We start from the raw sequence: 23,195 nt of genomic DNA, 5'->3' as shown, positions 1-23,195 counted from the left end.
CAACTCTGCGATTTTAATCATTTATTTGTTACTTTGATGCACGTTACGAGTATGTAAAGACAGGTACAATTTATGAAAATATACAACGTGTTACAGAATAAGGGTACAACCGGGAAATGGTATGTTCAGGATCAGCTTTGAAGTCGATTCCAATAGTTTTTTATATATCTGAAAAAAAATTTAGACCAAAAATTAATAAATCCTTAAACGGAAGAGATATCTTTTAGGAATAAGCCTCGCCTTTTGTATTTTTTGTAATTTGTGAATTTTTTGTTTACTGACGTGTACAATAAATTGTCAAATAAATAAATAAATAAACAATAAATAAAATAAAAGTAAGTATAACAAAAAAGCAGGTAAGTACTTACTACTTTTCCGACACTGGCAAACGCTAACATCTATTCACTTTACTTTTCTTTTCGAAATTCCGGAAACAAATGAGTAACATTTATCCTTGGCAATCGTATTTATATTAGTGAAGAATCAAACAAGTTCATGCAAGATTGCTAGCACACACACACCACAAGTCGTATTTTGTCCCTTTGCTCGTCTGAACAAGCATTGCAGACGGCGGCGGCGGCGCTTTGCAAGTCTCGACATGTTCGTTGTACTGAATATGGAATATGCAAGTATTTACAAGTAACAGTCGCTGAGCTTCTCAAAACATTATCTGCCTACATTGATACGCAAAGTCAAGGCAACATTTTAGTTCTTCACTATCGAAACCAGATGAATTTTCGTGGACCCCCGCTTACGAATTGTGAACCCCCATTTTTTTTGTCACGCCAACGTAGACCCCCATCGAGTCTCCCGTGGACCCCTGGGGGTCCACCTGGACCACTTTGGGAATCAATGATTTATATCAATGATCATGTGTTTGCAACATCAGGTTAATGTTATTCACGTTAGTCGCTGTATATAGCCTGGCTGAAATGAGTGCTACAATAAATAAACTGAGCTATGAAGAGCGATCAGCAATTCATTATCTACTGGCGAAAAACAAATCTGCTGCTGACATTCATACAGAAATTGTTGATGTTTATGGACCCAGTGTTATGTGCAAAGATAAAGTTGCCAATGGTGTCATTTGTTTGGTGGAGGAGGAATATCGTCTCAGATGAATTGAATGAAAATATGAATACAAAAATCTATGAAAACAGAAGGCTTACTATTTCTCAATTACTGATTGAATTTCCTTTCATTTTACGAACAGTAATTTATGTCATTTTAACTGACAAAGTGGATTATAGAAAGTTGTGTTCCTGGGTATGAAAAATGTTGACAGAAACAGACAAAGAAAAACATCTTGCTGCAGCTCAAAAACTTTTGAGCCACTACAAAACTGAAGTGATGATTTATGGAAACATGTAACTGGTGATGAAACATGAATATCTTATTCAAATGTTGAGACAAAGCAGTAATCAATGTAATGGCGGCATTCATCAACCCCAAAAAGTTTAAGCAAGAAAGTTCAATGAGAAAGCTTATGACTATGGTTTTTTGGGACACGAATGGATATTGCTGACTGAATTTCTTGAACATGGAAGAACTGTTAATGCTGATACCTACAATGAAATGCTTATAAAACTTAGACATTGAATTAAAAAAAAATAGGCACGGGAAGCTAACCGATGGGATTTTGTTTCTCCATAATCCACAACCTCACATGTCAAACAAAACCACTGAATTATCGATAATTTTTTAACATCTGCCTTACAGTCTGCATTTTGCACAGAGTGATTATTACCTTTTTCTCCACTTAAAACAATGACTTGCATTGCAGTAGTTTAAAGATGATGAGGAATTCCAAATGAAGTAATTAATTGGTTTAAATCACAGTGAGAGAATTCTTCAGTAACAGAATAATGAACCTGGTAAACCGATATAAAAAATGTATAGCAGTGAATGGTGAATATGTATATATATGTAAATTTATTTTGTTATAATAAAGTTTTTTTTTTATTTTGCTTATTTCAATTTTTATATCAAAATGGCCCTTACTTAAAAATCATGCCATGTACTTTATCGTACATAATATGTTCATCAACTCCCAAAATGAAAAAAAAATTGTGGTATCACCCATTGTGAATGACTGACAGAACAATAATAGCACAAACACTCTTCAAATAAATATTCACTATACACTAAACTTAATTGTTGATTAGCTGTTATTGCCAACCTATGAAAAAATAAAAAATTTAATATGTTTTAGAGAGAGATATCTTTCAAATTTATTTTTATAATTTTTACCATTTGTATGTAAATTATTCAACTTAATAACTTCTCAATTTTCCAATCCAGTTTGTATGTTTTGTTTCTAACTGAAGTTGAACTTCCAAATTTGAGTTTAATTTTAAATAGAAATTTTTATTCGTTTATTGGTAAATTAACAGTTATTTTATTCCAAACCTAAAAAAGTATATTTTCCGACAAAACATTTTCATGTTTTACCTTGTTTTTCTTAAAACCTAAGTAAGTTACAGGTCTTTCTTTCTTTCTTTTTCTGTTTAGCCTCTGTTTCACCATAAAGTATTACTTCAGAGGATGAATGAAGATAATATGTATGAATATAAATAAAATGTAGTCTTGTACAACCTCAGACCAACCATTCCTGAGATGTGTGGTTAATACTGGTATCCACGATCTAGCATTGAAATCCGTATAAAAGTAACTGCCTTTACTAGGATTTGAACCTTAGAACTCTCAACTTTGAAATCAGCCGATTTGTGATGATGAGTTTACCGTAAGACCAATCTGTTGCGTTTAAGTAAAATAAGAGGTCTGGGACCACTTTTATTCAATTTTTTAGATCAGAAAGCACAAGGAAGCACCAATTTTACCCATCAAAATGTAACGCAAGAATTTTAGCACAATTTAATTTCTCAGAGGGAGCAGAAAGCAGGACGCTAAATGTTTCACAAGCCAATGATCACTAATGAACAATTTGCTGATCTACACTTATATGAACGTTTTTCTTATTTTTGGCTATAGAATCATCTTCTGAAAGATTGCTATGCAATTTAGAATCACTCTGTATATATATATATATATATATATATATATATATATATATGTATATATGTTTTTCAAACATGGCACCATTGGTAAAATATAATTATCATAAATAGCTTACAAATATATTATTTGATTTTCTCAAATGTTTTCAGCTATTCTGCTATTTTCAAGAGTTATTTATAATAATTTGAAGTAAAATACATAAAAATATTAAAAATTCACATGATAAAATTAGAGACATAACAATTGACCATCACAAGATAAAAATTTTGTAAATGTTAGTCATAAGTTAAATTAAAATAATTATGTCCTTTTTGTAAGTGTCCCAATTGTTACCTTATATCTTATTGTTAACTTATGACTTCAACATTTACAAAATTTTTATTTTATGACGATCAATTGTTATGTCTAATTTTATTGTTTGAATTTTTATTTTTTACATATATGAATTCTAAATTGTTATTTAGAATTTTCAATAGAATAGCTGAAAACATTTGAGGAAATCAAATAATAAACTGGTAAGCTGTTTTTAATATATTTATAATAATAATATATATTAAAATTTTATTAAATAAACCACCTAGTACAGAATATTGAGATGAGAGTACACCTTTTTCATCAGAGTACTTCCACAGGATCCTGCATCCTGTCATGATTGAAATAAATCCATATTGCATGATAAAAATTTAAAAATAAAAATAATAAAATAACAAAATTTGAATATTAATTTATACGAGTGCTACAATTTGTTGCAGTTTTTATAAAACTGTTTCTCTCAAACACAGTCTGATGGTTTATCAAATTGAAATTTTGTTTCTATTTATACATATAATATTTTTCTAATATATTTAATCTTATGTCATCTTTATTAATTTCTATTATTTATACATTTGAGTTAATATCAGAGATAGAATGTTTGTTGTTTACTAGATGGTCTGCCATATTAGATAAACCTAATTTATTATTTTTGTAACTTCAATGTTCAAAAAGACCTAGTTTCAAAGATCTATTTGTTTTTCCAATAAAAATAAATACTGATATATAAAATGATTACTTAAAGTAACTATATAAAATAATACTACATGAAATCATTACATTTAATTTTATAAATTCCACACAGATTGTTTATTTTATTATTTTTGTTTTTAAAATATTTTATTTGGGTGGTTATTAGGTTTGTATGCTGGTTGAAATATTCCTTTATGTAATTTTTGGTAATGTTATCAATGGGATTATTAGTGTATAAATATTTTATGTATATTTTTTCAATCTTTCTCATGTTATGTATTGTTTGTAAGGTAGTTTTTTATTGCATTTTTAAAGTTGTTTTTTATAAATATTATTAATTAAAGTAGTGTCATAATCGTTTGCAACGTGTTTTATGATGTTATTTATTTAATCTTTTTTTGTTATTATGTATGTATTTGCTCTATTAATCATAAGTGTTAATTTTATGAGACCAAGGGTGATTTGATTTTACATGAATTTTTATATTATTAGATGTAGATTTTCTACATACTGATATTTCAATTTGGTTGTCCTTGTTTATTACAGAGAACAAAATAAAACAGTCCTTTGAACATGTACATTCTTTTTTAAACAACGGACATATGTCCTTTGTTTATTACACAGGACAAAATAAACAAGAACAACTTGAAGTGAATTATCAGTAAACAGAAAACCTACATCTAATACAAAATAAAAAATATAAAAAATCATATCACCCTTGGTCTCATAAAATTAGCACTTAAATAAATATAATTAATAGAGCAGAGCAATCAAATACACACATAATAATAAAGGAAAGTTAAATATTGAAATAAATATCAAAAAACACATAGCGGTTGAAAATGGATAAACAAATAATGGACTTACAACTAATACATAATAATACACAAAATATTGAAAAAATATACATAAAATATTTATACACTAATAATATCATAAAAAACAGTACCAAAAATTACAATAAAGAAATATTTAAACCAGTATACAAACCTAACACAACCACAGAATAAAATATTTACAAAAACAAATAAAAAATAATAAAACATACAATCTGTGTGGAATTTATAAAATTAAATGCATTGTGATAGTATTTATAAAGAAAAACAAATGAATCCTTTGAAACTAGATTTCTTGAATTAGGCTTATCTAATATGACAGATCATCTAACAAACATTTTACGAGGCATATTGATATACTACAATGTGATATGTTCATCAAAAACATATCACATGTTTTGCGATAATCAAAATAGCGATTGATGATTAATGCTCTAGCTGATGAATTTCTGCATATTGGACGTACCTCTATCTGACAATTGTCACAGAAAACCTCCGATATCAAAAATTGTGTGTAAGGTAGGTACTGAAGATGCTCTCCGAGCAATACAAAGAACAAAGAATGTGCAGTAGACGAGTGTTTTTGGACTGCTATCAACAAGATGGAGGTGATTTGTTTTCCTACATTGTTACGGCTGAAGAGACATGGATATCCTACACCAATGTAGAATTGAAACAACAGTTATTGCAGTAGCGCCATTCAAGTTTCCCAAAACCGAAAAAGTTTAAACAATCTCCGTACTAAAGTTGAAAACTTTTGGCTACCGTTTTTTGGGACAAAAAGGGCAATGATTGATTTCATGGAACGTGGATCAACAAATACAGCTGACGACGTGTACTGGGAAATGCTCACCAAACTGAGACATGCGATCCAAAATTTACAATGTGAGAAACTGTCGTCCGGCATAAAACTCCTTCACAATGCATAACCACTGCCTTAACCAAGAAGATTCAATATTTTTGATGGGAATTTTTTACCAACCTCCATACAGTCCCAACCTTGCACTTAGCGACTACTTCCTCTTTTTGCATTTAAAGAAGTGGCTTGGTGGACAACAGTTTGAAAACGACGAGGAAATCAAGACTGCTGTTGTCAACTGATTCAATTCCCAGGCAGCGAACTTCTATGCAGAGGGGTTAAAGAAACTGGTGCAGCATTAGAAAAAGTGTTTAGAATTGAATGGTGATTACATGGAAAAATGAAATAGATATGTAGTGAACTAAAACTGTACGGAATAACCTTTCCTCACGAGTTAATTTTTTTTAATGACCACTCGGTCCTTACTTTATGAATATGCCTTGAATCTCTGTATTAATTATCTCTTGTATTAATTTGTGTTAATATCAGAGATATTAACACAAGAAAAATTAACACAAAAAAAAATTTAGAATAATTAATAAAGATGACATAAGATTAAGTATATAAGAGAAATATTTATAACAGAAACAAAATTCCAATTTGATAAACTATCAGTGTCTGAGGGAATAATCATGTAAAAACTATAACAGATTGTAGCACTTGTATAAATTAATAAGCAATTTTCATTATTTCAGTATTTTTATTTTTTATTATGTAGTAAGGGTATTATTAGGGTAACAATACAACAATTCAAGAAGTTCTCGCAGCCTTAAATGAAATAAAAAACTACAAAGCAAGCGGAGAAGACCAGCTTTTCGCAGAACTCTGGAAACACTCATCAGTTTATTCAGTCAAAACTTCCCTACATCTATGCCTCGTGAAAATATGGAACGAAGAAAAACTTCCAGAACACTGGACCACAGCCCTCATCCATCCATTACATAAAAAAGGGGATAAAACTAATCCTGAAAACTACAGAGGCATATCTCTCCTGGATTGCACATACAAAATCCTGTCGAGAATCATATACAACCGATGCAAAGACCAACTTGAACTGGAACTTGGGGAATACCAAGGGGGATTTAGGCCATGGAGAGGTTGCCCGGAGCAAATAATATCCCTAAAACGTATGATGGACTTATATAAAAGACGGAAAAAACAACTAATAATCACCTTCGTCGACTTTAAAAGGGCCTATGATTGTATACACCGACCATCCATGCTGAATATTCTGAGAAACCTGGGCCTTCACCCTAAACTCGTAAACATGATAAAATTAACTTTAACCAATACCCAGTCCAGAGTGAAATTCAGAGGTGAACTCTCTCAACCCTTCTACATAAAAACTGGATTGAGGCAAGGAGACGGCCTCTCACCACTCCTTTTTAACTGCGCCCTCGAATTTGTCATGAGAAAATGGTATGAAATAAATCCCAAAAATATAAAAATGGGTACTAAGAAAAACTCCATCACACTAAATTGCCTAGGATTTGCAGATGACCTCGCTCTTTTAGCAAATAATATTCAAGAAGCCAAAACACAAATCATGAGCCTTCAAAACCTAGCACAAAAGATAGGGCTTCATATCTCTTTCGAAAAAACTGAACTAATGGCCATAGATCCTCTGGTAATAGAGCACATTACGGTAAACAATCAGAAAATTAAAATAGTAAAACAATTTAAATATCTAGGGGAAATAATAACTTATAATTTAAATGAAAAAGTGACATGGCAAAACAGGTCAAATAAAATGATTAAATCCCAAAAATTAACTTGGTCAACATATAACAAAAAATGCCTTTCTGCTAAAACAAAACTTAAACATTATAAAACTGTAGTACAGCCAGAAGTCACCTACGGAAGCGAGACTCTTTTCAAAATCACTCAGAAAAACCGAATTGAAAAAATTCTGAAAATAGAGAGGAGAATTGTCAGAACGTGTATCAATAAAAAACACCAAAAAGAAGGCCAATGGTGGATTGTGCCAAATGAGGTGGTTTATCGAGAAATAGAGCCTGTTACTGATACTATGCGGAAAAAAAGAATCTCTTTCTTCGGTCATCTCATAAGAACACCGCAAACAAGACTGTCAAGAAATATCATTGAAAAGCTCTGGTTCCAAAAGCTAGAAGTAGGATGGATCAAAGAAATTAGAGAAGATATGAAAGAATTGGGAATTTCCCTGACTGACCTACAGAATAAAACTGGAAAAATTACAAAGCTAAAAGATAAAAGCATTAGATTTAAACAAAAGACAGACAAACGACAAAATACAACGAAGAGGGTGTTTACGGATGAAGAAAAGAAAGCAAGATCTGAACGGATGAAGAAATACTGGGCAGCTCGAAAGAGTAAAATAACACGCTTTTCTCAGAAAAGATCCAACTAAAATTGACTTAAGTGGTCCCATGTTGGCCGTAAAAGCATAATAATAATAATAAAGGGTATTATTTCAATCATAACTGAGGATGCAGGATCCCCCAAAGTACTTTCATGAAAAATTAAGGTATGTCATATTTCAATATTCTGTACTAGGTGGTTTATTTAATAACATTTAAAAATAATTAACAGTACAGAGAAATAATATAAATCTTAAAATGATTAATTTAAGTAAAATAAAATATATATATATACAATACAAAAGATGATTAATGTATTTGTTTTAAACTTTTAAAACACAAAATAAATATTGAATGCACGCACTTGATTTCAATTCTTTTTATAGATCTGATTCCCAAAATGTGATTTCAAAAGATTTTCACTCTTTGTCTTGTTTCTACCTGGACAGAAATTGAAGCACAGGGATGAATTTATTTTTTCAGATACTTGTGGTATGACATCTATCACAGAATTTGAATAGGAAACATTTAGATCCTTTTGCAAATTAAGATGTTAAAAGAATGTTGTTCCCATCCTAATACTGCAGTAAACACTAAGATGTTACCTTAGCAACAGAGCAGCTGCAACTTTCAGCTGCTGGAGCTAACCAGAACAGAACTGATGCATGTAATTTCATTTCTATAAGAAAAATTATTGTTGCTAGATAAAAGAAAATTGTTCAATATAAAAAATGCACAAGTGATCTATACTGGGGTCAGTTGGTAGAGTGAGTAGTTAGTAAATAAAAATCAGAAGTAGAGCAAAATTGAGTTTAATCCTTTTCTACAATCAGTACACACTATTAAAGGGTACCATCAATTCTTATGTTCAAGCCAATAATTTTCAGTCTTGGTCAACTGTAAAAATTTTCAAAAAAATTTCTTCTTTAAACAGTTTTTTGTATTTATAACAACTACTAATAAAAGATGGTAAGTGGTGTATCCAGCAAGGTTCATGGGTCCTTCAAAAGTCTTTTTTTTTTACATTAGCCTAAATAAAAGGTCTGTTCAAAAAATAACTGAACTTTTTTAATTATGCGCAAAAGGAGATATTTAGTGACGTGTAGTTAGCAGCATTGTGTTTCACATTACCTCCTCTGTAACTGCATGCTCTTGGATTGTTGACATCTTGTTTAGTTTTCGTGTTATTGTTATTTGAGTGCAACATATTTAAGTGTTAGCAGCAATTTTTGTAATGTGTGTTTTTCGGGAGAAACAATACAACATTTTGCATGAAACTGGGGGAAAACTTTCACAGAAACTTTTCAAGTTTTGAAACAAGCTTACAGAGATGATGCTCTGGGTTGTACGCAATGCTGCGAATGGTTTTCACAATTTAGAAGTGGTCATCAGTCAATTGAAGATGACCCTTGACCAAGAAGGCCGTTGACTTACAAATGATGACACACAACGATCAGAAAATCAATGATCTGGTGCGTGCAAATCGCTGATTGACTATCAGAACTTGCAAAAAGTGTTAGCATCTTGATTGGATCATGCCATGGATTTTGACTGAAAAATTGAACATGGATCAAGTTGCAGCAAAGTTTGTTCCTCGTTTGATGACTAAACAGCAAAAAGAACATTGAGTGAACAATTGCCAGCAACTTCTAGAACAAGCTGATGACGAAACATTCATGCAAAGGATTGTAATGGGAGACAAAAGCTGAGTTTATGGCTACGACAATGAGGCAAAAGTTCAATCATCAAAAAATTGCTACTAACACTTACACAAGTTGCACTCAAATAACAGTAACATGAAAACCAAACGAGATATCAACAATCCAAGAACATGTAGTTACAGAGGAGGTTATGCAAAACATAACGCTGCCAACTGCATGTCACTAAATATCTCCATTGGCGTATAATCAAAAAAGTTCAGTTATTTTTTTAACAAACCTCATACATATTTTAGGATAAATATAAAACTTCACTCAAAAGTTTTACTCAATATTCTATAAAGTTTTACACAACTTTACTTAATTTTTTCAGTGTTTTTTTCCATAGCCAATGTTATATAATGCACTTACTTGAAATCAAATTCATGTACCTCATTTTTCTCATCTAATGAATTTACGATATGGTCTATATTTATTAATAAGAAAGTTTATTTCACCTCTATCAGAAAGACTTTGTGGAGAGTTCTCCCAACAAAGCAATGCAATCAAATAAGCTCAGGAAAGAATGGGATAGTTGCCTACTCTCAGATATGTAATGCATTATTTTTTTTTTATCTAGCTCACACCAAAGCAACAGACAATACGTAATCAGCAATTAGCAGCACGCAAGATTGTTTTTAACCTATTTTCATACTGAACATTGAATCAATGAATAACACTGATTTCAGGAAACTTCACCTAGTTTTAACCTATTTAAAACTAATGTCATCTTCTGATGACAATGAGGTTTTGATGGTAATTGAGAAGGAAAATCAAGAATAAGTGGATACATCCTTCATTAGCAGATATCATAGTACTAATGTATATGAAGAAAAGCTAAAAAAACCTGTACAGTTAAAAAAATGCTACCAAATGATTGAATGCCCTAGAAATTTTTAAACTCTTCCAAGGTAAGTTGCATCACAGATGAGTAAAAAAGACACAATTTACATTGAAGCCACAGTTCCTACAAAAAATTGATTATACTAAGGTAATTATGAAACAAATGTATTCTTTTTTTTATCTAAGTTAGAGAGGCCCTATACAGGAAAATAAAGAAAAAATTAATGCTCATAAAACCTTTTCGCAATTCTAATACAACAAAATTTTCTGAATAAGGTGATATCTATTTTTAATATTTCCTAGCATTTTTTTTAAATATAAAAAAATATATAAATTGAGAATAAAAATATACTGTAAGCAAAATAATTTTTTTTTTAATTACAACTTTCAAAAACAAAAAATACAGGTGATTCAAAGAAACGGGAAATTTTAAAAATTAAATAACGTTAATGAAAAACTTTTTTTAGAAAATGAATTTTATTTCATGTAATTGTACAAATGTTGCCATTTTAGGATACATACATTTTAGTTTATTTTTTAAAGATGACATCTTGCAGATGACCTCCTCTTCTACGTAAACACTCACGAAGTCTCCGTTAAATTGATCATGGTTTGACGTAACATCTCAACTGGAATTTCCGCAATTGCTTCTCGGATCTTTGCCTTCAGTTCTTCCGTTGTAGCAGGTCTACTGTGGAACACTTCGCTTTTAAGGTGACCCCACAAAAAGTAATCGGAAGCTGAGAGATCAGGCGATCTGGGAGGCCATCTAATGTCACCATTTCGTGAAATGACAAGTTGTCCAAACAATCGGCGTACAGCTGCCATCGATATTCGTGCAGTATGTGATGTTGCTCAGTCTTGTTGAAACCAGGCTGTGTTAAGAATCGGTGGAAATCTCTTTTGTTGTTCCACAACAAAGGTTTCAAGCATGGCTACATAACAAGCCGACGTCACTGTAATCGCAAGACCGTTGTCATCCTCAAAAAAATAAGGGACTATAACACCGTAAGATGACATAACACACCACACGATCACTTTCTGGCTGTGTAACGGACGCTGGTGTAGCTGCGTAGGATTTTCTTGTGCCCAGTATCTGAAATTTTGCTTGTTAACAAATCCACTGAGGTGGAAATGCGCTTCGTCTGAGATCCACAGTTCGTGAACAAACTCTTCGTTATCATTTATTTTCTGAAGCATTACATTACAGAATTGTGCTTCGGACATTATAGAACTGCATCGTTCGGTTTCAGTTCCTGGACGATCTGCAACTTGTATGGATGGTATTGCAAGTCCTTCACTAACATTCTTCGAACACTTGAACTATGCAATTGTAAAGATGCTGAGAGACGACGGATTGACCGATATGGACTTCGTGTGACAGCATCTTGTAAAGCTTGAACATTCTGTGGTGTATGGATGGTTCGCTCACGGCCTGGAGGTTTCTTTTTCATTGCCGAACCAGTTTCCTCAAAATTAGATATCCATGCTTTAATTGCATGTGCTGATGGAACATGGTCGTGCCGTCCCAGATTAAAATGATGACAAAATTCTCTGCGCGCTCCCTCCACACTGTCATTGTTTTTGTAAAACGCTTTGATAGCAAATGCACGTTGCGCACCACTCCAAGGATCCATGACAACTAAATGGCAGGTTAGGTTAGAGAGGCTGGCGCCACTTACCAAGTGGTACTAATTGCCCACGGCTACCAACACAGCTTTCAAAATTTCTCGTTTCTTTGAAGCACCTGTATCTTCTGAAAGTAACAAGTACAATTCTTTTTTAAACATAAATCTGTAAAATTTTAGTCTCAATCCGTAAATACTAAATTAAAAAACTGTACTAAATTAAACACTGCTGATTTATATTAAATACATAAATTCTATTATACTAACATTATAATTTAATACAAATTAATTTTGAAAGTTATTAATATAATTTTGTTATTTCCTACTATAATTATGCCACGTACTACTGCAAATATGTTCTATTATTTGAATATGAATTATGCAAGTAGTTGGATATAGCAGCAGGTGTGGTTTCAGGCATAATGTTATATATTACATATTGTATTACATGTGTTCTGCAGAGCTGCATCCAACAGAAATAGAATCAAGTGTTTTTTTAATTGCCTTTTTTAACAATCAATTTGCTTTCATCAGAGTACTTTTTAAAAATTCCAGATCTGAATTACTATGTAATGATGATTGTTTGGCTTTTAAAAAATTGATTAAACATTGAACAACTTCCATTCCTAGCCATTTTGAAGCAATTACAATTTGTTTTTTTGCAGCTAAGTCCTCTTCCGAATTTTTTCAGGGAAGATTCAGTACTTATTCCAGAAGTGTTGACTATTCTGAATAGACTTCAGGATCTGATTTATTTTTTTACTGTCATCATGTTTATCTGGCTTTTGTAAACTGAAATCTTCTATGGATAGCAAAAATATCCTGACTGAGAATTCAATTTCATGAAGGGTCGAAGAAATAAACAAACTGAATGACATTATTAAAACAGTAATGTTACTTTTAATTCACAATGTTTCTGGATGATAGGTTTTTCATACGTTGAGAAAAGGCTAAACGGAAATTTTTCCACTTTTCTTTATTGTGAGATACTGGTAAGAAAGAAAAAATATATCAGTTTAAATCCAAGGTGGTACAAAAAGCATTGTATTATCTTTGGAAAAATAATTCCAATTCCAAAGGAGTTTATAAATAAATTTTTAAAGCAAATGTTATTTCTTTAGCTGCAATTTGAAAATAGAGTTAACTGCTGCCTGAATGATTCACCATTATCATATTTTATATAATGGTACAAACTTAAACTGCAATGATGTGTGTAGAATAATTCAATAATATTTTTACTGCTAACACCACAAATATGACTCCTAGTCAAAAACTTGCATGCATAAACAAGTTATCAAAATGAATGCACTCTATCCTTCACTAAACTAAATTTTGTACCTATTTTTTCAGCAATTATTGGTGATATTTTTACTTGGTTTTGTATAAACAAAAATATGGTCTTTTTATAGATTACATAATAACTTTTTTTAATAATATTTTTTTTTTAATTTTCACAAAATTTTTAATTTATCAATCAAAGTTAGCCAAAACTATAATTTTAAGTTTACTTTCATTAAATCTGTATAAATATTTGCACAACTCTTGACATGGCTTGAGGAATATAACAAAAATTTCAGATATCTTGAATAAATACCTTAAAAAAAGTACATTAAGAGAATATACACTGATTTCTATTTAGCAATGAAAATATTTCATAATTGTAATTTTCAATATCACAGTATGTAACAGAGATAAAATAAGAAGTAAACAGTAATCTGAAAAATCATCACAAAACAGGCTGCAAATTAAGCCACAAGCTATGTTATAAGGCTTACAGATATTTCTTTAATTTTTTTAAAAACATTTATTGACTAATCTTCTTTTTTTTAACACTGTCCTGCATATTTACATGAGGAAACAATAACACTGGACAGATAGTGACAGAATGACTAATGGCAATCTAGCAGTGTCTACAAACAATTTACATATGGCATTACTATTAGAGGAAATGTGGAAACTTCACCAAGACTTATGGGACTTTCCCAATTATAGCAGTTCATAAATAAAACGTTACTATTTATGAAGAGTTTTATTATAAAACATTCATATAAATAAATTCAACAAATTTGCTTTGGAACATTACAATTACAAAGATTTTTTTACAGCTGTATAAGGTGTGTGAGAAAAGTAATCAGACTGACTTTTTACTTAACAGTTTTTATTTTTTCAAACAAAAATATTATCCCCTTCAAAGTAGTTCCCTTGGGCAGCTATACACTGGCGGAGTCATTGTTCCCACTCCTGGTAGCAGCGCTGGAAGACTTCAACTGGTAGGGCTTTTAACTGGTCAGTCATAGTCTTTTGAATGTTCTCTAGAGTTCCAAAATGACGTCCTTTTAAGATGTTTCAATTTCAGGAAAAGGAAAAGTTACAAGGACTCAAATCAGGTGACTAGGGGGGTTGAGAAACCATAGGAATGCGTTTTGAGGTAAAAAATTCCCTGATGGAAATGGTCGTGTGACACAGGGCATTGTCATGATGATTCATCCACTTGTCTGCATTGTCCGGTCTCACACGAATCACTCTTTTCCTGAGCCTTTCAAGGACACCTTCGTAAAACACTTGGTTGACAGTTTGTCCTGGAGGAACAAATTCTTTATGCACGATACCCCTACTGTCAAAAAAGAAAATCAGCACAGTTTTGATATTTGATTTGCTCATTCTACATTTTTTCGGTCGAGGAGATGACGGAGTGTACCATTCTTCGCTTTGTTTCAGGATCGTACTCAAATATCCAGGATTCATCACCTACGATCACACGATTGAAGAATTCTTGGTCATTAACAATTCTCTCAAGAAGATCAACGCACACGTTTCTTTGATTGTCCTTCTGTTCTGTTGTGAGGTTTTTCAGCACCAATTTCACACAAACCTTTCGCATGTCCAAATCATCTGTCAAAATTTGATGTACGGTTAAAGTGTTTAAATTTAACTGTTCACTCATCATCCTTATTGCTAAACGACAATGTGATCTCACAAGAACCCTCTCACGCTTAATGTTTTTGTTAGATTTTGAAGCTGAAGGTCTCCCTGAGCGAAGTTGATCTTCAACGTGTTCTTGGTCTTCCAAAAATTATTTGTGCCAGCAGAAAAGAAAACTCTTGCTCTTGATAAGCAATGTTCCCTATAGGCCTGTTTCAACTTTTCAAAGGTCACACTTGTGGATTTCCCCAAGTTTAACACAAAATTTGATTGCACAACATTGCTCTAAATTCCAATGCTCCATTTTCGTAACACACAACGAAAACACAACTTCACTGATGGCGCTGTCAAAAATAATGTGTTGGCTGAACGGAGTTGGAACTCGTACTGAGCATGTGGAAGGGATGACCAAACTGGTCTAGTACAGACTGGTAGACACAACATTGCCAAATCGTTCGCAGTGTTACCAATCTCATTACTTTTCTCACACACCTTGTATTAAGGGCCTGTGCCAGAGCTAATGGCATATTATGACTACTGATGCAAAAGGCAAGAAGAAATAGTGATAACATGGTCTTTTGATCATCTGCTCTTAGAAAATTACTGGACTATAAAACACTATAAGTTCCACAACCTTGATCAATGTTGAATAAATAATTCTTCTTCCTATTTTCTTGAAACCAAGCATTTCCAACAAAAAAAAGTTTGATGAGAAACAAAATATTCAATTAGATATTATCAGCATGGAAAAGTGAGGAATTTGCTTTTTTGAAATGCTGAGATCAAAATTTGTAATTTTTCAGACCAAGTTTTGATCATTTAAGATCAGAAAATGCACTAACATGACACGAAAATTATAATTGAAATTTAATCAAATAAAATTACATACTGTAATAAAACACAAATTATAATATAGTAAAACCTTGTAAATCTGAAATCCAAGGGACTATTACAAATTATAATTAGAGCAATTTTATATGCCCTGATTCTAAATAATCTGAGTTTAATTTTAATTTAACAATAAACATTAATAAAATATTTAAGCATGAATATAAACATATATTTAAGAACAAAACATTAAACAGTTAAGTAGGATTGTTTATACAATAAGTATTGAATAAAATTAAAATTATAAGTAAACTCGGGTATTTAAAAAGTAACAAATACTTTTATTTTTAATTAGACAGTTAATTTAACTTTAATTACTAGATATATAAAAATTAACATTTCAAATTATAAAGGTTTCACTTGTATTTTAAATAATATTACATACATTTCATATATATGAAAAAAGTAAAGAGAAAAAGTATCAATTTTAGTTTGTCTATACGAGGTGTGATCAAAAAGTACAGTGAATAATTTTTTACTAAAAAAAGTAATAAGGTTACATAGAATTCGATTTAATCTACTTCAAAGTACTGTCCTTGGCTAGCAATGAACTTATCCCAATATTGACTCCATGACTGAAGGCATTTCTGGAAGGCGTCTTTCGGAAGGGCTTTCAGCTGCTCGGTCGTGGCCCTCTCAATGTCAGCAATGGTGTCAAAACGTTTTACTTTAAGCACAGTTTTAATTTTTAGGAAGAGCCAAAAGTCGCATGGTGCTAAATCCGGTGATATGGCGGATGTGAACAGACAGGAACACTTTTTTTGGTCAAAAACTCACGAATGAGAAGCGAGGTGTGACATGGCGTGTTTCATGGTGAAGAAGGAAGCCATTGGTCCATCTTTCTGGTCGCTTTCTTCGTACATCGTTTCGCTTTGAACAGATCCGTACGAGATGTTAAGGTCTTCCGATAGCTCTCGAATAATCATTCGCCTGTTTGAATGGTTCGTTCAAACAGGCTCGTTCAAAAACAATGGTTCATTGTTTTTGCACTTTTTCAACTGTTTTTGAGGTTACTGGACATCCCTCACGCTGCTCGTCTTCAACAGACTCATTTCTGTTTTTAAATCGGTCATACCACTTGTACACATTCTTCAAAGTTACCACATTATTGCCGTACACTGATTCTAACATTTTGTGAGCTTCTTTGGGACTCTTTTGCAACTTAAAACAAAACTTAATGTTAATGCGTTGTTCAAAATCCATGTTGCGCTACAGACACAATAAACACAACCTCACTCTAGCGGCTCTGGCAGCTGTTTGGCAAGCTCGAACGTGTTGCAACTTGTCCATGCCTGTCTCAGTTGATCACACTATTGGACAAATTACAGCATATGGATGTAGCATCGGCAGTTGCCGCTATAAAAATTCATTCACTGTATTTTTTGATCACACCTCGTATGTATTGCTTAAGGTAAATTATAAAGTTACTGACACCCTTTGTAATTATGGGAAATCTAAACAGAAATACACTATTGCTTTTAATTGAAACTCATTTTAAGGATTTGCTGTATTCTATTTTTAAAAATAAACATTTTTTAAATAAAAAAATAAAAATTTTTTTAATATCTCTAATCTAAAAATTTATTTAACAGGTGTTAACACTCATTAGTTACCATTCATTTGCTAATGAAACTAAACTGATTACTGTTCACATCTTCTATTATTTTATAATATTATTTCCAGCCACACAATCAACATGATCTCCTTTAAACAGTTCAAATTCATTCTTGCACCATTCTCTGATGTTTAGATTTTTCTCCCCCAATTTCTCCTTACTGTTTGGTAAGTGAACAATATGCAAATGCTACTTCACCCTCCACATCCATGGTAATTCAGTTCATACATTATCAGTGGATGCTGTTGATTATTTTGTTATTGTATAACTATTACATCCTGGACCTAATTATCCAACTTGTGTAACAAAACCACAAAGTCACGTTTTGTTCATTATGTTCGCTGTCTACTCAAATTGTCTCATTTTTCACAATTAAATATTTTCAGTTTTTCATGGTAGTAGCACATTTTGTAATCCCAGTGTGTAAATTTAACAGTTTTCTGTTTTTTTTTTTTAGGATATGTTATCAGCACATACAAACCAGATTTTGAAATAAAAATTATGTGAGGCTCCCAATCAAACAGTATTTAAAAGGGCTATATCAAACAGATGCCCTTTAACAATTCCCAAACACTCTTCCATTCTTTGGTCACATTATCTACTTTTGCTTGATGTCTATTTTTATTATCTAGATATTCTGCTGCAACATCATATTTTACTCAGCCAAAATTCAAGTCTCATTTTTTTTTACAACTATTACAATGTTGCATTCCTAGGTCAGTGCACATAGTATCAGTAAAATTTTTTATAAACAAGTGCTATTTTTCTTATTTCTAAAATGCTGATCAAGGTACACAAATTTGTATGAAAAAATACACAGGCTGCCTTCACTTAGAAGTTCTTTAATGTGTACAATTTTTCAGCATCCAATTGACAGAACATGGGTTGTCATGAGGTGTAGATTATTCAAGAGAATTGAAATATTGTTCTAGAAATTTTACACAACTGATAATGCAACTATACTAGCTCATTCCCCTATATCATGGCAAAATATAAAAATTATTAACTATATAGTATACTGTGTTGTGGCAATAAGTAAAATGTTAGGATGTGAGTAAACTTCTGATTAGTAGTATGAGACTATAAAAAGTGTCAAAGACTACAGTTTTTATCAGTCTCATTAAACTTTATAATCAATTTTAATTATTTCCATAATATTAGAATCATAATTTTTGTTATTATAACTTTACTTTTAAGCAGAAGCGCATATAACCTAAATATAGTAATAAATAATCTAACCTATATATTAATTATAACAAAAAATTTACCTGATCATTATTTTCATAGTAATTACAGCCCACGCTGTTTCTTTTTTCCCTTCACTGTAATCCTAAATGCACAGATATTTTTTGACGCATTCCACAAGTTTTATATTACAAGTGGATCTTCCTTTACAGTAGAAGTCTTTTCAAAAAATAATAAAAGTAAAGATTAACACAAATACTAAAATGTGAAATTATGATGAAATCACACTGAGCAAAACAAATTCGATTGTATTGCAATCATTTTAGAATGGTGTGAAACTTCCACGCGCTGTATCCGGATACTTAAATGAGCAATTTCCAGAAGAATGGGTTGGCTGCAGTGGTCAGGGCATACTCCTGGCCACTAATAACACCTGATCTAAAACGCTGTTAGATTTTTGCATGTGAGGCTGGATGAAAAGTATTATGTACAAGAGAAAAGTTCATATGCATGAAGAGTTGGTTGCTCGTATTACAGATGCCGCTGCAAAAATTAAGGAGTCAAGCATAATTGCAAGAGAGCAATGCTAGTAACCTGACAGCCTGCAACCAAATGTAGAAGACAGATTTCTAAAAATTTACTGTAAATTATATCCATTTGTATGTAAACGTATTAATTGTATGTTTACTTCATTCATTTTCTGTAGTTTATAAAATTTATTAGTAGTCGTATGGTAAGTTATAAAATAAAATTTCTTGAACTTGTATTTGTACTTGGGCTATTTTACATCAACTTTCTCAGAATTAAATTCTCTACAAGTTTTGATAATAAATTTTATGCATTTATTAGTTATTTAACAAAATTTCTATATTACAAATGTTTTTGTATTATTAGCTTTTATACTTACAATTGTATTAATTAAATGTTTACAACTCTAAAACAACATTTACATTTTTATATAAATATTAAATACATTTTGTAAAACGTATTTTTAGACAACAGATTTTTCTGTTTTACATCAGAAATTATGAAAAGTACAGGAGATATGGTTCTGAAAACTATTTTACTCAATTTTTCAGGTTAAGACTATAAGAAACCATCAAGTTTACCCCTAATTTGGATTCCTAGATTTCAGTATGGGTTTACTTCACTCTTTGCTAAGGAATCAGATCAAAATCTATCACTAGCTAATGGAGCATTTCTGAACCCATGTTTATTAACTTTTTTCATTATTTTTACTAGTAGAATGAGCTCAGAAAGCACCAGTAACACTATTGAATCACCCTATATTTTTCTTAAAATTACATTATTGATCAAAATACTTTCAGAAGATAGTATCTAAATTTCTGTTGGGTAAGCACATGTTTCTTTTCTTTATGTTAACTTTTTATCTATGTAATGAAAATTTGTATTCGTTATTTTACATTAAAATTCTAAACCTTATCCCAGTGAATGAAAAAGGTTGAAAAGGCATCAATTTTTACTCTCTATAAAAAAAATCTTGTTATAGTAGTGAAAATTATCAGTCCCTTTGATGTCATTATAGTGAGATTTCACTGTAATTTCAGGTATAACTATGTTTTATATACTGCTGCCCCTGAGGAATAATTTGTTTGGTCAAATTTTCCCAGTAGTGTTTTTCAAAGTATATTTCAACCAAATTTCAAGCATTTTTCAATCTGATCATTATATCCTGTAAATTTAAAATGTAAAGGACGGTACTACTTAATATAGTATGACGTACATTCTAAATGAGTTTGTAGGGTTTCTTGTAATTGTTAAGTTTTAACCATATTGTTAATAATAAACAATAACAAAAAAATGATCTCTTAAGTAAAAAAACTCTGCACAAAATTACAAAGTTTACAAAGACGTGCATCCACACAAAATGAAATCTTCTTTCAAGAAAACCATTAACGTTAAGGTATGACTGTACATTACTGCAACTGACCTCTCTTAACAACTATACTAGACAAGAATTGATTACTAACCCAAGTATGTGTGCAATGGATCTGGGATAGAATCAACCCATTTAGCGAATCCACCAACAATTGAATCTTGTGTACTAAGAATGTAACTTCTATTCTCTGTAGGTTCACTTAAATGGAAAACATCAAGTAGCTGTATAAACAAAACATATTAATCAACAGTTAATCCGGTTAAATCTAAAATCTTTATAGAATTTACAAAAACTGTTTAAGATAATCAATGTAATGGCATTTGAAACAGAATATAGAAGGTAAATGAACACTATCTTGTATAATGTAGTATTCACAGTATAATTATTTATTCATTCATTCACGTCTAGTATAACACAAACAAAAAAAATTTTTTTTAACAAGATTGTTTATTAGGCTTTCATGTAGTACTAATTTCTAGTTTGACGATGAATACAGCAACATATCATTAGAAAATTTAAATTGTATAAAAACTATCTTCATGCGAAAAAATACACCATTTCTATCTTGAATATTAGGAATAGCAGTCCTTTCTAGATAAAAAAGTTCAGATTGTTGCATAAACCTATACCAAGAGGTATATGTAATTTAAAAAGCTGGTTACAGTAATTCCTAGCTCACTTAAATGCTCTCTGAAATTCTATTTCAAGTGTTGAGCACTATCTGTGATTCCTTCTGTACATCCATAATAATGAGATAGCATTTCAGCTAAACTCTCGATGTAAAAAACAGAAAGATATCATTGACATAAAATCTAGTGAATATGGAAATGGAAGGATGATAGCCATGCTGATCAGACCAAAACTGCTGGGAACTGATAACATCGTAAGCTGGCTCTTTTTCATGGTTATAATATGGCAAATGTGATATCTCCTCACATCTTCAAATTGCTTCCTCAAAATTCTAAAGTAGAGGTTGGAATTGAAAGTTAACCAATGGAACAAATTATTTGCCCAGTCAGCCAGTGTCGAAGTAAATCATCAACAACATAACTTTTTTTATCCGGTAATAACCATAAGCCCAGCTCTCATCATCGGTTACCATTTAGAACAGACAAATATCCTCTGAAAAACTGATAAAGTTTAATATAGAATTTAACTGATTAATGCATTTGACATCTTGTTGGCATTAGGGTGGATAAGAGGACAAACTCTTTCTATGCAAAGAAAGGAAAGGGTCAACCTTTCTGTGAAGGAAGTTACAACTCAAGAGTGTATCAGTCTTATTTTAATGCTACTGATTCCTAGAAACTAATCTGTTTTTTTCCTTCCTTTACTTACAGTATTTATAATAGCAACTATACATGATATCCATGCATAGTCAACCCTATTTTTCTCATGACAGAAAACTAATTTTGTAGTATACAAAAATACAGGGTCTGACTAAGAACACATTCTAATCTGCTGATCTAGAGAGGTAAGATGCTAAAGGTTCTCTCAGCATATGGGTAAGTTGCCCATAGGTCCCAATTCTGTTAAGGATTTTAGAATATCATACAAATCATCCACTTTGATCAATAAAAACATAGGAAAACATTTATGTGTAATATAATTTAAGGAAAATTCATTAGTTAGAATCTTCTTTCATATTTCATAAGCAATTTCCACTTTCTTAAAAAGATTATAAATTATTCACCATTGATTGTAAAGGGTATGCTGAACTTCTGTAACATTTTCTGGAGTTGGACATGTTAATTAATTTATTTCAATGAGACTCCCGTGATTATAAAGAACACAGGAGTGAAAGTCTTACAATCTTATATGTAACATTTGAAACAAACTTTATCTTTACCTTTTTGTGTATCAACACAGATTTACCATAAATATAATCAAGCCCAATTCTCACAAAATCAGCTCTACATAAAGCACTTCAGAGAAAGATTAAAATTATTATTCTATATCACACCAACACATATATGCTTTGAGAAACTGATTTTATTTTGATGAATATTTAATTTCAAACAAGAATATAACACATTAGCAGATTACATACAGAAAGCATTAAAAACTTCTAATACTATTCACAAGAATTTTGAATATCAGGTATTCACTTTTATAGTCAAAGAAGAGTGTAAAACTAGAATAAAAATGATAATATTTATATATAAGAAATCCATAATTATTAATAAAAAAGATGGAATCCATCCTGTTTCTATAAATGTTTAGTTTAAATGCATACTCTACATTATTTGATTGGTTTTTACCTTTAATGTAGCACCAACCCAAAATGAATAGCAAGTATCAACTGGCTTGTTGGGACGACCTTGATATCCACAAACTTGTCTCATCAAAGACCATCTTTTCAAACCCTCTAACTGAAACAAACAAAAGAAACAGTAGATTCTAATAATATCAATACATCACTTGATAAGCAAAACTGCTTGTAGTATATGCAAGTAAAAG

The 23,195-nt window shown here is 31.2% G+C and overlaps 1 protein-coding gene across 1 annotated transcript in view; it reads right to left on the bottom strand.

Moving 5' to 3' along the window:
* The window catches only part of betaggt-I (geranylgeranyl transferase type-1 subunit beta), a 90,176-nt gene that overhangs the window by 5,285 nt on the left and 61,696 nt on the right, over nucleotides 1-23,195 (bottom strand). Inside the window, exons 6-7 of the mRNA XM_075382277.1 lie at nucleotides 22,997-23,107; nucleotides 20,827-20,956 (exon numbers count right to left, since the gene is read on the bottom strand). Coding sequence (XP_075238392.1) covers nucleotides 20,827-20,956; nucleotides 22,997-23,107 — 241 coding nt within the window. The remainder of the gene's footprint in view (nucleotides 1-20,826; nucleotides 20,957-22,996; nucleotides 23,108-23,195) is intronic.

The sequence above is a fragment of the Lycorma delicatula genome, chromosome 1, assembly GCF_047948215.1.
Source record: "Lycorma delicatula isolate Av1 chromosome 1, ASM4794821v1, whole genome shotgun sequence".
Lineage (NCBI taxonomy): Eukaryota > Metazoa > Arthropoda > Insecta > Hemiptera > Fulgoridae > Lycorma > Lycorma delicatula.
Note: the sequence above shows the minus strand (reverse complement) of the source record. Positions and strands in the feature narration are given on the sequence as shown.